Consider the following 13,123-nt stretch of genomic DNA (forward strand, 5'->3'; position numbering starts at 1 on the left):
CGTTTCAACGTCTCCCACAGGTACTCCCACTCCACCCTATCGAATGCCTTCTCCGCGTCCAGCGCTACCACTATCTCAGCCTCCCCCTCCACTGCCGGCATCATAATTACATTCAGCAATCTCCGCACGTTCGTGTTGAGCTGCCGCCCCTTCACGAACCCCGTCTGGTCCTCATGGATTACCCCTGGCACACAATCCTCTATTCTAGCTGCCAGGATCTTTGCCAGCAACTTGGCATCCACGTTCAGAAGCGAGATAGGCCTGTAGGACCCGCACTGCACGGGGTCTTTATCCCGCTTCAATATCAGGGAGATCAGAGCCTGCGACATTGTCGGGGGCAGAACCCCCCCCTCTCGCGCCTCATTAAAGGCTCGTACCAGTACCGGTCCCACCAAGTCCACATTTTTCTTATAGAATTCCACCGGGAACCCATCTGGCCCCGGCGCCTTCCCCGCTTGCATCTGACCTATTCCCTTGACTAGCTCCTCTAGCCCTATTGGCGCCCCCAGCCCTTCTACCAGCCCCTCCTGGACCCTTGGGAACCTCAATTTGTTTAGGAAGTCCTCCATTCCCCCTCTCCTTGTCGGCGGCTCAGACCGATACAACTCCTTGTAAAAATCCCTGAAGACCCCGTTCACTTCTTGCCCCTTCTGCACTACCTTCCCGCCCCTCTCCTTCACTCCCCCAATCTCCCTAGCCGCATCTCGTTTGCGAAGCTGGTGTGCCAGCATCCTGCTCGCCTTTTCCCCATACTCATAGACCGCGCCCTGTGCCCTTCTCCACTGCGTCTCTGCCTTCCTGGTGGTCAGCAGGTCGAACTTGACCTGCAGGCTGCGCCGTTCTTCCAGCAGCCCCTCCTCTGGTGCCTCCGCATATCTCCTATCCACTTCCAATAGCTCCCCCACCAGCCTCTCCCTCTCCTGCCTCTCCTTTCTTTCTCTATGCGCCCTTATGGAGATCAGCTCTCCCCTGATCACTGCCTTCAGGGCCTCCCAGACCATCCCCACCTGCACCTCACCCGTGTCATTCAAGTCCAGATAGCTCTCAATGCTCTTCCGGACCCTTTTACACACCTCGTCGTCCGCTAACAGCCCCACATCCAGCCGCCACAGCGGGCGCTGGTCCCGCGCCTCCCCCATTTCCACATCCACCCAATGCGGTGCATGATCAGAGATCGCAATGGCCGAGTACTCAGCTTCCCGTACCCTCGGGATCAGCCCCCTGCTCAACACGAAGAAATCGATTCTGGAGTACACTCTATGGACGTGGGAGAAAAAGGAATACTCCCTCGCCCTCGGCCTACCAAACCTCCATGGGTCTACTCCTCCCATCTGCTCCATGTACCCCCTCAGCACTTCTGCCGCTGCCGGCCTCCTATTGGTCCTTGCGCTCGATCTGTCTAGCCCGGGGTCCAGCACTGTGTTAAAGTCCCCCCCCATGATCAAGCCCCCTGCCTCCAGTCCCGGAATGAGGCCCAATAGGCGCCTCATAAAACCCGCGTCATCCCAGTTCGGGGCATATACGTTGACCATCACCACTTTCTCCCCCTGCAGCTTACCCTTCACCATCACATACCTACCCTCCTTATCCGCCACCACCTCCTCCGCCACGAACGACACCCTCTTTCCCACCAGAATCGCCACCCCCCGGTTCTTTGCGTCCAATCCAGAGTGGAACACCTGTCCCACCCACCCCCTTCTCAGGCGAACCTGGTCCACTACCTTCAAATGGGTCTCCTGTAACATTGCTACATCAGCCTTCAGTCCCTTCAGGTGTGAGAATACCCTTGATCTCTTGACCGTACCCATTCAACCCCCTCACGTTCCAAGTGATCAGCCGGGTCGCGGGACGACCCGCCCCCTTCCCCTGCCGATTAGCCATGTCCTGTTCCCTGCTCGCCCCGGGTCGACCCTCCCCTTCTGACCCGCTCCCCATGGCGATGTCCCCCTCCCCCCACCTCTCCAGTCCTCCACTTCCCGTTTCTGGTCTTTTCAGCAGCAACCCGGTGTCCCTCCCTAACCCCCCTCCCCCCCCCCCCAGGCTAGGACCCCTCCTAGCCGCGATGTACCCTCCATCGTACTCCCGTAAGTCAGCTGGTTCACGCTGACCCGGCTGCTCCTGCCCCACTCTGACTCCCCCCGGCTCGGGGGGGGGGCCTCCCCCCCCCTTGCCACTCCTCCCTGGCCCCGCTCCAGCGCGGGAAAGGTCGCCATTGCTAGCCACGCCCCGCACTCCTCCCCTCCCCCCTCCTCTGCCCCGCGCGCGGGAAAACAGAGGAAAGCCCGCGCTTTCGCCCTGCCACACCCCACCCCGCCATCTTCAATTCCACCCCCGTCCCCGTCCATGCCTGTAAAAGAACCCCCCCTAGGAGCCCATATCCCCGATCTGCTCTCCCCCCCGTCCCACCTCCCCAACTTAACATTATAAATAACAGATAAATAACAAATAACAATGTACTTAACAGTCGCCCTCTACCAAACAGCATAAATAACCATAAATAACCCTGAATAACCGCAATAACAATAACTAAGGGAAGTTGGCAAAGGGGGAAAAAACATCAGAAGAAAAACCACAGCAAGAGTTCAAAATCCAAACAAAGAATTCAGCTGAAAGTACCCGAGCGGCTACGGCCGCCAAGTATCCCCTGGGTCTAATTCGAGTCCAGTTTCTCTTCCTGTACAAAGGCCCACGCCTCCTCTGGGGACTCAAAATAGTGGTGTTGGTTCCTGTAGGTGACCCACAAGCGCGCTGGCTGCAGCATTCCGAACCTGATCCGTTTTGCATGTAGCACCGCCTTCGTCCGGTTGTACCGGGCCCGCCGCTTTGCCACCTCCGCACTCCAGTCCTGGTAGACCCTCACCGTCGAATTCTCCCACTTGCTGCTCCTTTCCCTCTTGGCCCACTCCAGCACTCTCTCACGGTCGCTGAGTCGCTGGAACCGCACCAGCACCGCCCTCGGGGGCTCATTTGCTCTTGGCCTCCTAGCCATGACCCTGTAGGCCTCTTCCAGCTCCAGGGGCGAAGGGACGGCCCCTGCCCCCATCAGGGAGCTCAGCATTTCTGCTACATATCCCGGGAGGTCTGACCCCTCCAGGCCTTCTGCCAGGCCCAAGATCCTCAGGTTCTTCCGCCTCATTCGGGTATCCAGCTCCTCAAGACGGCTCTGCCATTTCAGGTGGAGTGCCTCGTGCACCTCTACCTTTCCCACGAGGACCGTGGCCTCCTCCTCCCTCACAGTCATCTCCTGTTGCAGCTCCCGAATCGACGCCTCTTGGGTCGCCTGGGCTCCCATCAGCCTGGTGGTCGTCGCATTCATTGACTCCAAGAGCTCCATTTTCAGCTCCGTAAAGAAGCGCAGGAGAGCGGCCTGCTGCTCCTCCGCCCATTTCCTCCATTCCTCGGGTGCTCCACCGGCCGCCATTTTGGTCTTCTTCCCCCGCTTTTTTTTGGGAGCTGCTGTTGCTTTCTTTACCACCCCACTCCGGGTACCGACCATAAAGTTGGTCTGGTTCTCTTCAGGGAGCCTTCCCCCACCGGGATTTGTCCTTACACCGCCGTTGGGGCCCTCCAATCGGCCCGAAAACACCTTTGTAGCAGGAGCAGCCAAACGTGCGACTTAGCTGGTCATAGCCGCAACCGGAAGCCTATATTCCCATTTATTGTGTACTCCCCATAACTGTTTGACCTCCTGAGATGCATGACCTCAGACACGTGTCTGTGTTAAACTCCATCTGCCACTTTATCACCCACTCCACCAATCCATCTATATCATTCTGGAGATTGTAGCTATCCTCTACAACAGGGGTGGGCAAACTATGGCCCACGGGCCGCATGCGGCCCGCCAAAGGTCTTTATGCGGCCCACCAAGTCATGAAAATTTTTTTTTTCTTTTTTTTAAAGGTTAATGGGGGGGGGGGGGGGGGGGGGGGGGGGTTACTTACTGGTATAGGGTGGATACATTGACTTGAGTAGGGTGATCATTGCTCGGCACAACATTGAGGGCCAAAGGGCCTGTTCTGCGCTGTACTGTTCTATGTTCTATATGAGGCGCCCAGAATCATAACCGGGTGAAGTAATTATTTTACTTAATATAGTATGCGGCCCTTTAAAATTGTGAATTTCTGAATGTGGCCCTTGCACGGAAAAGTTTGCCCACCCCTGCTCTACACTGTCCACCATCGCCCAATCTTTGCGTCATCTGCAAATTTACCAATCGTGTTCCCCACGTTCACATCCAAATCGGTAATATATATCGCAAACAGTTGGGGTCCCAACACCGAGCCCTGTGGAACACTACTTGAAACAACTTTCCAATTGCAAGGACAGACGTCGGCCATTTGTTTCCTGTTACTAAGCCAACTATTTTTCCAGTTGCCACATTGTCCTGTATCCCATGGGCTTTCACTTTCTTGACCAATCTGCCATGTGGGACTCTGTCAAACGCTTTGCTGAAATCCATGTATACAACATCCACAGCACTACCTTCATCAACTGTTCTTGTCACTTCCTCAAATTTGTGAGACAAGACTTCCTTAACAAATACATGTTGACCATCCTTGACTAGTCCATGCATTTCTATGTGACAGTTAATCCTATCTCAGGATTTATTCTAGTAATTTTCCGTCTTATTGATGTAAGACTAAATGGTCTATAATTACTTGTCATTTCCTTCTATCTCCCTTTAAGCAATGCGACCACGTTTGCATTTCTCTAGTCCACTGGTACCTCCCCTGTATCTAGCGACGATTGGGATATCATCCTCCGAGCATCTGCTATCTCCTCTCTGACCCCCTTCAGTAGCCTCGGAAAGAGTCCATCTGGCCCTGGCGACTTATCAACTTTCAAGGATTCCAATCCTTTAAGTATTTCCTCTCTCTTTATGATTATCTCGTTCAATATCTCAGTGTTTCTCCTGGACTACTATATCTGAATCATCCATTTCCTTTGTAAACACAGAGACAAAATATTCATTTAAAACCCTTCCCACAGCCTCTGCATCAACACACAAGTTTCCTTCTTCATCTCTGAAAGGTCCCACTTTTTCCTTAAGTAACCGTTTATCATTAATATATTGGTAAACCATCTTTGGGTTTTCTTTAACTTTCCTGGCTAATCCTTTCTAATTCCCCCACTTTGATTTCCTTATTTGCTTTTTGACTTTGTTCCTGCACATCCTACATTCGCCTCGGCTACCTGCAGTGCTTACTTCTCTGTGCCTATCATACACTTTCTTTTTCTGTTTGATCTTCCCCTGTATTCCTCTAGACAACCAGGGAGATCTAGATTTGACAGTACCACTTTTACGTTTGGAGGGGACATGTCTATTTGTACATTTAGGATCTCTCCTTTTCATGCTTGCCGCGGGTTTCCCACTGATTTATCCTCTAGCAGTGCTGGCCAGTCTACCTCAGCCAAGTTCCTTATTATTTCTGCAAATTTTGCCTTCCCCCAGTTCAAAATTTTTATTCCTGTTTTATCACTGTCCTTTTCCGTGGTAATACTGAATGTAGCTGAATCATGATCACTTCCCCCGATATGATCACCAACTGTCACTTCACCCACTTGCCCTTCTTCGCTTCCCAAGACTAGATCTAGAATTATATCTCCTCTTGTTGGGTTTGCCACTAATTTGGTTGAAAACATTTTCCTGAACACACTGCATGAATTTTTCTCCCTCCAAATCTATACCAAAACATAGAGTGTACCAGACCTGGGCTACCTAAAATCCAGATTAAAATCCCTGTACATGGAGGAAAATATCGCGTTTAGTTTTAAAATGTTGAATTCAAAGCCATGTTGATGGAAGAAACTGCACTGCTAAAAACAAACTCAAAATGGGTTACCCACACTGACAAACTAATGTAACCTTTCACCCTTCAACACAAAGTTCAATCGGGTCTATATTTTACTGAACACGATGTAACAGTGGAAGAACAAGGGATTATTGAGAAAGTACATACCCATCCTCAGGGAAAAAAAACTTTAATTAATTAATGAATGTAAAACATGATGCTGACCTGAGGCCTGTTGCATTTGATAATAGACTCGTTTAACCAGATGGCCTCTTGCGTCATCCCATCAAACGTACAATTCAGGTCAATATTAGAGTCCTATAAAACAATGCAATGTGAAGTTTCTTCAAAGATTTATAATTTACAATGCAACTCTTTATTGCATGATTATGGAACTAGTAGCAGGACATTTAGAAAATTATAATACAATCAGGGCAGAAAGTCAAATGAATTTGCGAAAGAGAAATCCTGTTTGACAAATGTATTAAGAGTTCGCGAGGATGTAACAAGCAGGGTGGATAAAGGGGAACCTGTAGAAGTCATGTATTACATTCTCAAAAGGCATTTGATCAGATGCCACATAAAAGGTACATGACAACAGCTCATGCTGTCAGGGGTAATCTGTGCACGGATAGAGGACAGGCTAACTAAGAGGAAACAGAGCCGAATTTAATGCCCCTCCCCTCCTCAAAAGGCAGTAGGTTTGAAGAGTAGATATTTCACAGCCTTCCCATATCCCCCCCATTCCCTCCTTAGTTAATTGCAATGTGAGAAAGCTTGTGGGCAACCTTCTGACCAGAAGCTAATTGAGGCCATTAAGTGGGCAATTAGCACCCATTTTATATGGCAATAAGCACCCTTATCACTCCCCACACAAACACACCAATAAATGCTCACTTAAGGGGCCTCATAACACCACCCCACTGGTGCATTGAGTTTGCTTGCTGTCCTTTGAGGTAGGAAGACAGCGGGCTTCCTCATTCACAGGCACTTAGTGTCTAATTGAGGGCAAGGCGGGAATAGATTGGCTCTCAGTAAGCCCCCTCACTCTTTCCTCTGACCCCCTCGCACCCATTCCTAGCTCGCAATGCCTTACCTCCTCGCTCACCTGTGACCTGGGTCCCTCATTGATCCTAGTCTTTCGTAGGTGTATTACCCGCAGCTACTATTGTTCCTGGTTGTGCTGACGGGCAGTCTCTGATAGGTTGGCAGCTCCAGGTGAGTGAGATTTCAGCCCCGGGATCCTAAATCCCAGGGAAGGCTCTCTTCAGTGCAGTTACCCACCCGATGGGCAATTTATTTGCACTCAGATGATGCAAGGCCTGTTCTCAGGATGGTGAGCATGACCCTGTTGCCAACATTAAATTCTACCCACAGTATCAGCTTTTACACAGCGGGATTTCCATTTCAGATTGCCCCCGCCCCCTTGCCAATGAAACAACGGAGTTCCCACCATGAAAGGTCAGGAACCCCATTACCATCTCATTAGCTGGCTCTCTGCTCTGTTATTCCTCCACATTAGGAAAACCCCTGCCCCCAAGATGACATCACATTGACTGGGTTTTCAACAGGTCCTGACAAACAATGAGAATACACCAGGAACACACAATATGTACAGCCGCTGGGGGTCCATGCCAGGGAAGAGCTAGGAGGCAGTACTACATGCGTTGTTGGAGGGACAGTGGGGTCTCCATGTCCATGGGGAGGCTGAGCTCTGTCAGGATTTTTTAAAAACTAAATGTCAATGGAGCTGGAGGGCACATCACTTTCCCCGCCCGAGTTGACATTTGGTTAAAATATCATAATATCCCACCCAAGAGTCGGCAAAAGGATATGATAGGTGCAGTGAGTTAGCAAAAAAAAAAAAATGGCAGATGGAATATAATGTGGAGAAATGTGTGTGTTACAATCCCTGTGGAGTAACAGTAAACCAAAATAACTGAATGACCCCCAAATTGCAAAACTACCAATGAGATTCCATTTTTTGTAACATTTTGTTTCTTTACACAAATCAGAAGCAACACAAATTGCACATGAATTAACAGGCAAATGATATTTCAAGTAACAAGGTAAATTTCACTTTAAATACCAGATACACCAAAGATATACATTACACATCCACAAGAACCACATGACTCCAAACACAAATGTAGCTCTATGTAGCTACAAAGCTCGACAATATGGTAACTTTATCCATTCAATGTAGGTCAGGATTCCTACCCAACAACAGCTTTCACTTTCAAGTTTCACAAACACCATTATCGACAGCAAGGCATGCTCTATGAACCGTCTCTCCCTTGGGTCATAACAGTCCTGATGATGTAGCTTTCAAGATTTCCCTTTTCAACTGACCAACCAAAAATACCCTGGCCAGTTCTCAGAAAATAGTCAGCTCTTTGGTGTCCCCAAGGTATTAAAACAGCTTTACACGTTTAATACCTTGCCAGCCAGCTCACGTTACCTTCAAGAGCCCCTGTCTCCTTTCTGCCAAACGAAAACTGATCTCTTTTTGAGATTATAATGTTCTTCTCATTACAAGGATTGTCTTTGTTATTCTTTGTCTGCTTTCTCTTTTTGTCTGCGTTAATCACTTTCACCTTCCAGTCCTCTGCTTGCAGGTCCGTTTTGTGTCTCCTTTGTCCCAGACAGCCACAAGTCATTTTTCTTAACTGCCTCCCCTTTCAAATGCTTCCAGATCAAGGATTGCTACATCACATGGAGCAATTTTTCTTATTATCCAAGAAAGCTAGAACTGATCTGTTTACAATGGATGCAAACTCTTAAAAGTCCTTTTCAAACATTCATAACTGCCCTCTGAAAGTGGGTCTAGCAAGTCACTCAGGTGTATCAAAATGATACAACACCATACCCGTGTCGGTCTGGATTTACATATAGATCAGGCTGTGCATGGGTGGCAGGTTTCCTTCCTTAAAGGAGATTAATAAACCCTTTTCACAACCATTCTGAACTTAAAATGATAGACTTTTAGTCACTTAAGATGAGAAAGGCCTCATTCTCAGTGTAGTCCTAAAGACTGCATCCAGTTTAATGTTGACCATAAGCAGTACTCCTGGCAATGAAAATGAGCCAACAATTGCGATAGAGGCCATTGATCTACAAATAGCAGTACAACCATGTTTAAGTTGGAGGGTGGCCATTTAGATTGCAGGGATAGGTGCTGGCAATCGGGCATGGGGTGCAGGGTGTAATGATAAATTGGGTAGGAAAGATGGGTTCGGAAAGATAGGCATGGGTTTGAGCACCCAGAGATGGCAGCGTCCCAAATCAATTCAAAGAAATGGAATGAAAATCAGGCTGTTTCTACAATGGGCAGTTGATCCAAGATTTACACTGCGGCAGCAAGTTGACAATCTATCTCTTGAGGGAGAAATTAGACAGTGCTGTGCCCATATTTTGGGTGTAAAATGAGTGCAACATTGACCAGAGGTTCAGTCCATTGACAGACGCATCTAAGAGTATTCTGGGCAGCCACCTAAAAATGGCACTGGGACCCGTTACTATATTAATTCTAGGCCTATCTATGGGATATGTATTTACCATGAGCCTGCTGGGTAAGGGTACTGGTTGAAATTTTATATTACCATGGAGCAATGCAGAGATGACACCAGTTGCCACATCAGGAGGAACTTTATTTATAGAGGTTTATAGAGGTATATATAGAGAAATGTCTACTCTCTCATGCTCCTAGCACAAGCTTCCTGTTCATTCTGTGGATTCTGTTTGCTTTGTTCTTGAGTTAACTAGGCTTCACCAATCTAGCACAGTAAGTGCAAGACTCTCAGAAACACAGAACAATTGTCACACAGTGTTACGCAATACAGTTACTTTTGGGTTACAGAATGTGGAACTCCCTTTTCCTGTGGACTTGCAACTGGATGAAATGTACGATTTCACAGCAACTTTCATCACTTCTGAAGCTGACATCAGCCAAGCACATTTCATGGTGGGCCAAGATATTAAATAAGTTTAACGGGGATCAAATAATTTTCTTCAAAATATAGCTGAGACTGCAAATTTTTCAATGCACTAAATTGGGGAAATTGGCTGACTGGATTGCTCTACAGAGAGCTGGCATGTACTTGATGGACTGAGTGGCTTCCCTCTGTGCTATCAAGACTCTATGACAACAAGTCTAGAACAAGCACGCCCTCAGACAAGGGCCCTCGGAATTCTTTTCACAGAACGGGGCAGCACGGTAGCATGGTGGTTAGCATAAATGCTTCACAGCTCCAGGGTCCCAGGTTCGATTCCCGGCTGGGTCACTGTCTGTGTGGAGTCTGCACGTCCTCCCCGTGTGTGTGTGGGTTTCCTCCGGGTGCTCCGGTTTCCTCCCACAGTCCAAAGATGTGCGGGTTAGGTGGATTGGCCATGATAAATTGCCCGTAGTGTCCTAAAAAGTAAGGTTAGGGGGGGGTTGTTGGGTTACGGGTATAGGGTGGATACGTGGGTTTGAGTAGGGTGATCATTGCTCGGCACAACATCGAGGGCCGAAGGGCCTGTTCTGTGCTGTACTGTTCTATGTTCTATGTTCTAGAACATGAGAAGAAGTATTTTTCAAACAATTCAGCAGTCTTCCTCTTCAGCAACAAATAGAAAACAAGACATTCTGCAGATAACATTATTACAAATTCACAAAGCAGAATTCCTTCTTGTGCACGCAGCTAAGAGGAAGCAGCTTACTGAACAGGAAATGGGTTGGTTAAAGTTTCTAACATTCTGAGGAGCAGACATTTGTTTTAAAGTGCACTGTCAGTCAGATAAAGAGAATTACAACCAATAATCTTTACAACTTTTTGATATGAATACAAGCGAATGATTACATTGGGGTGGCTGTGGGACACAAGTCTACAACAACTGGGTCTGGGCAATTTGTCAATTCTTTTTCTTCATTTTCGGGGGTGTGGGTGACACATCCAAGAGACATTTTTTCCTCATCCAAAGCTGCGCAGGGAAGGGCTTCTTGGACTGCTGTAATCTGAGGTGGGGAAGCTGGGAATTACCACAATGGCTAAGGAGTTCCAAGATTCTGTATCCACCAGCACTGAAGGAAGGGTGACTAATGTCCAGCTTAGAATGGGTTGTGAGTTGGAGGGGAACTTGGAAGTGATGGTGTTCGCATGAAGCTGTTACCATTATCCTTCTAGGTGATGAAGGCTGCACTGTGACAATACCATTACACCACGAGAACATCCCAAAGCATTTCACAGACAACAAAGTACTTTTTGAAGTTTAGTCACTTGTTCCAATGTAGGAAAAACAGCCACCATTTGGGTGCAGCAAAATCCCAGAAACAGAAATGTGATAATGACCAAAGAGTCTGTTTTAATGTGATTAATTGAGCCCCTTGGTAAACATTAAGAGTTCTTTTAGGACTTACTTTTAGAACTTTGGCATTTTTCAGGTAAATGTTAAGATCCATGACTGAAGACGTTTTTAATTTTGCTTTGTCAATCTCAGGGCAGAACTGAAAAAAAAAACAATTAATCTTATTAATTTTTAAAGTATTTTTTTAAACAATATCAATCTCAGTAATGACTGGTTACCTGCTCAGCATTTCCATGACAAGATGGGTTGTGAGTGCATTGATGTTCTACCACACACCAGTGACATCCAAAGCTGATACATTCAGAACATCTGGTTAAAGGGAGAAAATGGAAATCGGAGTTATACACAGAAATACACAGATTACAGCACAGAAACAGTCCAATCAGCCCTACCAGTCTGTGCTAGCATTTGCTCATGGAATTTGCAAAAGGATTATAGGGGAGCGGAAGTGTCGGGTCTGTCAATGTCCCACATCCAGAGTCCAGGAGGCAGCAGGAAGAATAGACAATCTCAACACCAATCTTGATATCTACAGCTCACTGAAAACCTAAAAGAAATGTACACACACTTTGCAGACTCTGCTGGATTTGGGAAAAGAATGGATCTGACACTGGACAGAGACACGTGGGCAGGATTTTCCCCGCAACCCGCCGTGTGCTTCACGGCGGCCGCCTGCTATTGGCCACTGGCTGTATCTTCTGGTCCTGCCGTTGTCAACGGAGTTTCATATTGAACGTACCCCTCAGTGCTGGGAAACCCACAGTGGGGGTATTCTTTCGGCAGGACTGGAAGATCCTGCTGGTGTGAACGCACGGAAAGCTCCAGCCATGGACACTCGTCCAATTTCCACCAGTTTCCCAGGCTGTTTATACAGCAAAGGTGAGAATTTCTAAAAGCAGTCAAAATCACAATCTCTGACAATAAGATTTCACACAAATCTCCTCACAATTGCTTCCAATGAGACATTTTAAAATAGGATAACATTTCTCCAGAACCAGGGCATTGATTATAGGATAGTAAACATAGCCAAGTTCAACTCCCTGGGCTGAATTTTCCCACTTTCAGGCTATGTCCTGATGCTGGCATGAGAACGGTGGCGTTTAACGACCTAAACGGCCACTGGTCCTGCATTTGGTGTGGGGCTAGCAGGCCGACACCGTAGAGCAGGCATTGTCAAACTCGGGGCGCGACTCGCGGGCGGGTGTCTGAAGGGTCGTGGAGTCGTCCGTCGCGGCCCTCCCGATCACGCAAATCTGCATGCAACAGCCGCAGCAGCCGGCTGTTAATAACGCCGGCTGCAAGCAGCCTTCAAAATGACCGCGAACATGTAAAAAAATGCAGCCACACTGCGCATGCATGCCTAATCATCGGCGCGCATGCGCGTCTATGATTGGGCACGCATGCGCAGTGCGGCCGCTTTTGTTTTTTTAAACGGTCGGAGCTTTTTGTTTTACAAATTCGGGGGGCGGGGGGGGGGGGGGGGGGGGGGGGGGGGGGGTGGTTATTCATTTAATTTATTCATTTTATTTTAATTTTATTTACAAGTTCGGGGGGGTTTTAGTTGATAAAATTTAACAGGAAAAAAATGCAGAACTTTGGACAGATGGAGACTCCATACTTTCCGACACCAGAAGGCTTCACCTTCATCCAACAGGTTCCATTGGAGGAGCGCGTACGAGGGCCAAAGGGACCCAAAACCATTTCCTCCATTTTTTTCAGCAGCAAACAAGATAAGAGAACATGGTGGGTCATGAAGGTTGGCGGGTTGGGTCCCTAAGGTTGGCTGATTGGTAAGAATGGGTCCCCGGAAAAAACGTTTGAAGAACATTGGCGTAGAACACCCGGCTTTAGCTGCCGATACAGCCAGAGAGTTGCCGGGTCCGTGGCGCTGGCTGCACGCTGACACAACCTGAGAAATAGTGTCCCTCCTTTGGCCAGTCTCGCGACCCCCGGACCACCCCCCAACAGTGCCCTCAGCCCCTGCC

The 13,123-nt window shown here is 48.2% G+C and overlaps 1 protein-coding gene across 3 annotated transcripts in view; it reads right to left on the reverse strand.

Moving 5' to 3' along the window:
• The window catches only part of plxnc1 (plexin C1), a 215,072-nt gene that overhangs the window by 104,384 nt on the left and 97,565 nt on the right, over positions 1–13,123 (reverse strand). For 2 of the 3 annotated variants that reach the window (XM_038810956.1, XM_038810955.1), the window contains exons 9-11: positions 11,357–11,447; positions 11,191–11,277; positions 6,018–6,110 (exon numbers count right to left, since the gene is read on the reverse strand). In XM_038810956.1, the coding sequence (XP_038666884.1) occupies positions 6,018–6,110; positions 11,191–11,277; positions 11,357–11,447 (271 nt within the window). The remainder of the gene's footprint in view (positions 1–6,017; positions 6,111–11,190; positions 11,278–11,356; positions 11,448–13,123) is intronic. The other variant, XM_038810957.1, reaches the window with a different exon arrangement.

Source organism: Scyliorhinus canicula, chromosome 11 (genome assembly GCF_902713615.1).
Source record: "Scyliorhinus canicula chromosome 11, sScyCan1.1, whole genome shotgun sequence".
Lineage (NCBI taxonomy): Eukaryota > Metazoa > Chordata > Chondrichthyes > Carcharhiniformes > Scyliorhinidae > Scyliorhinus > Scyliorhinus canicula.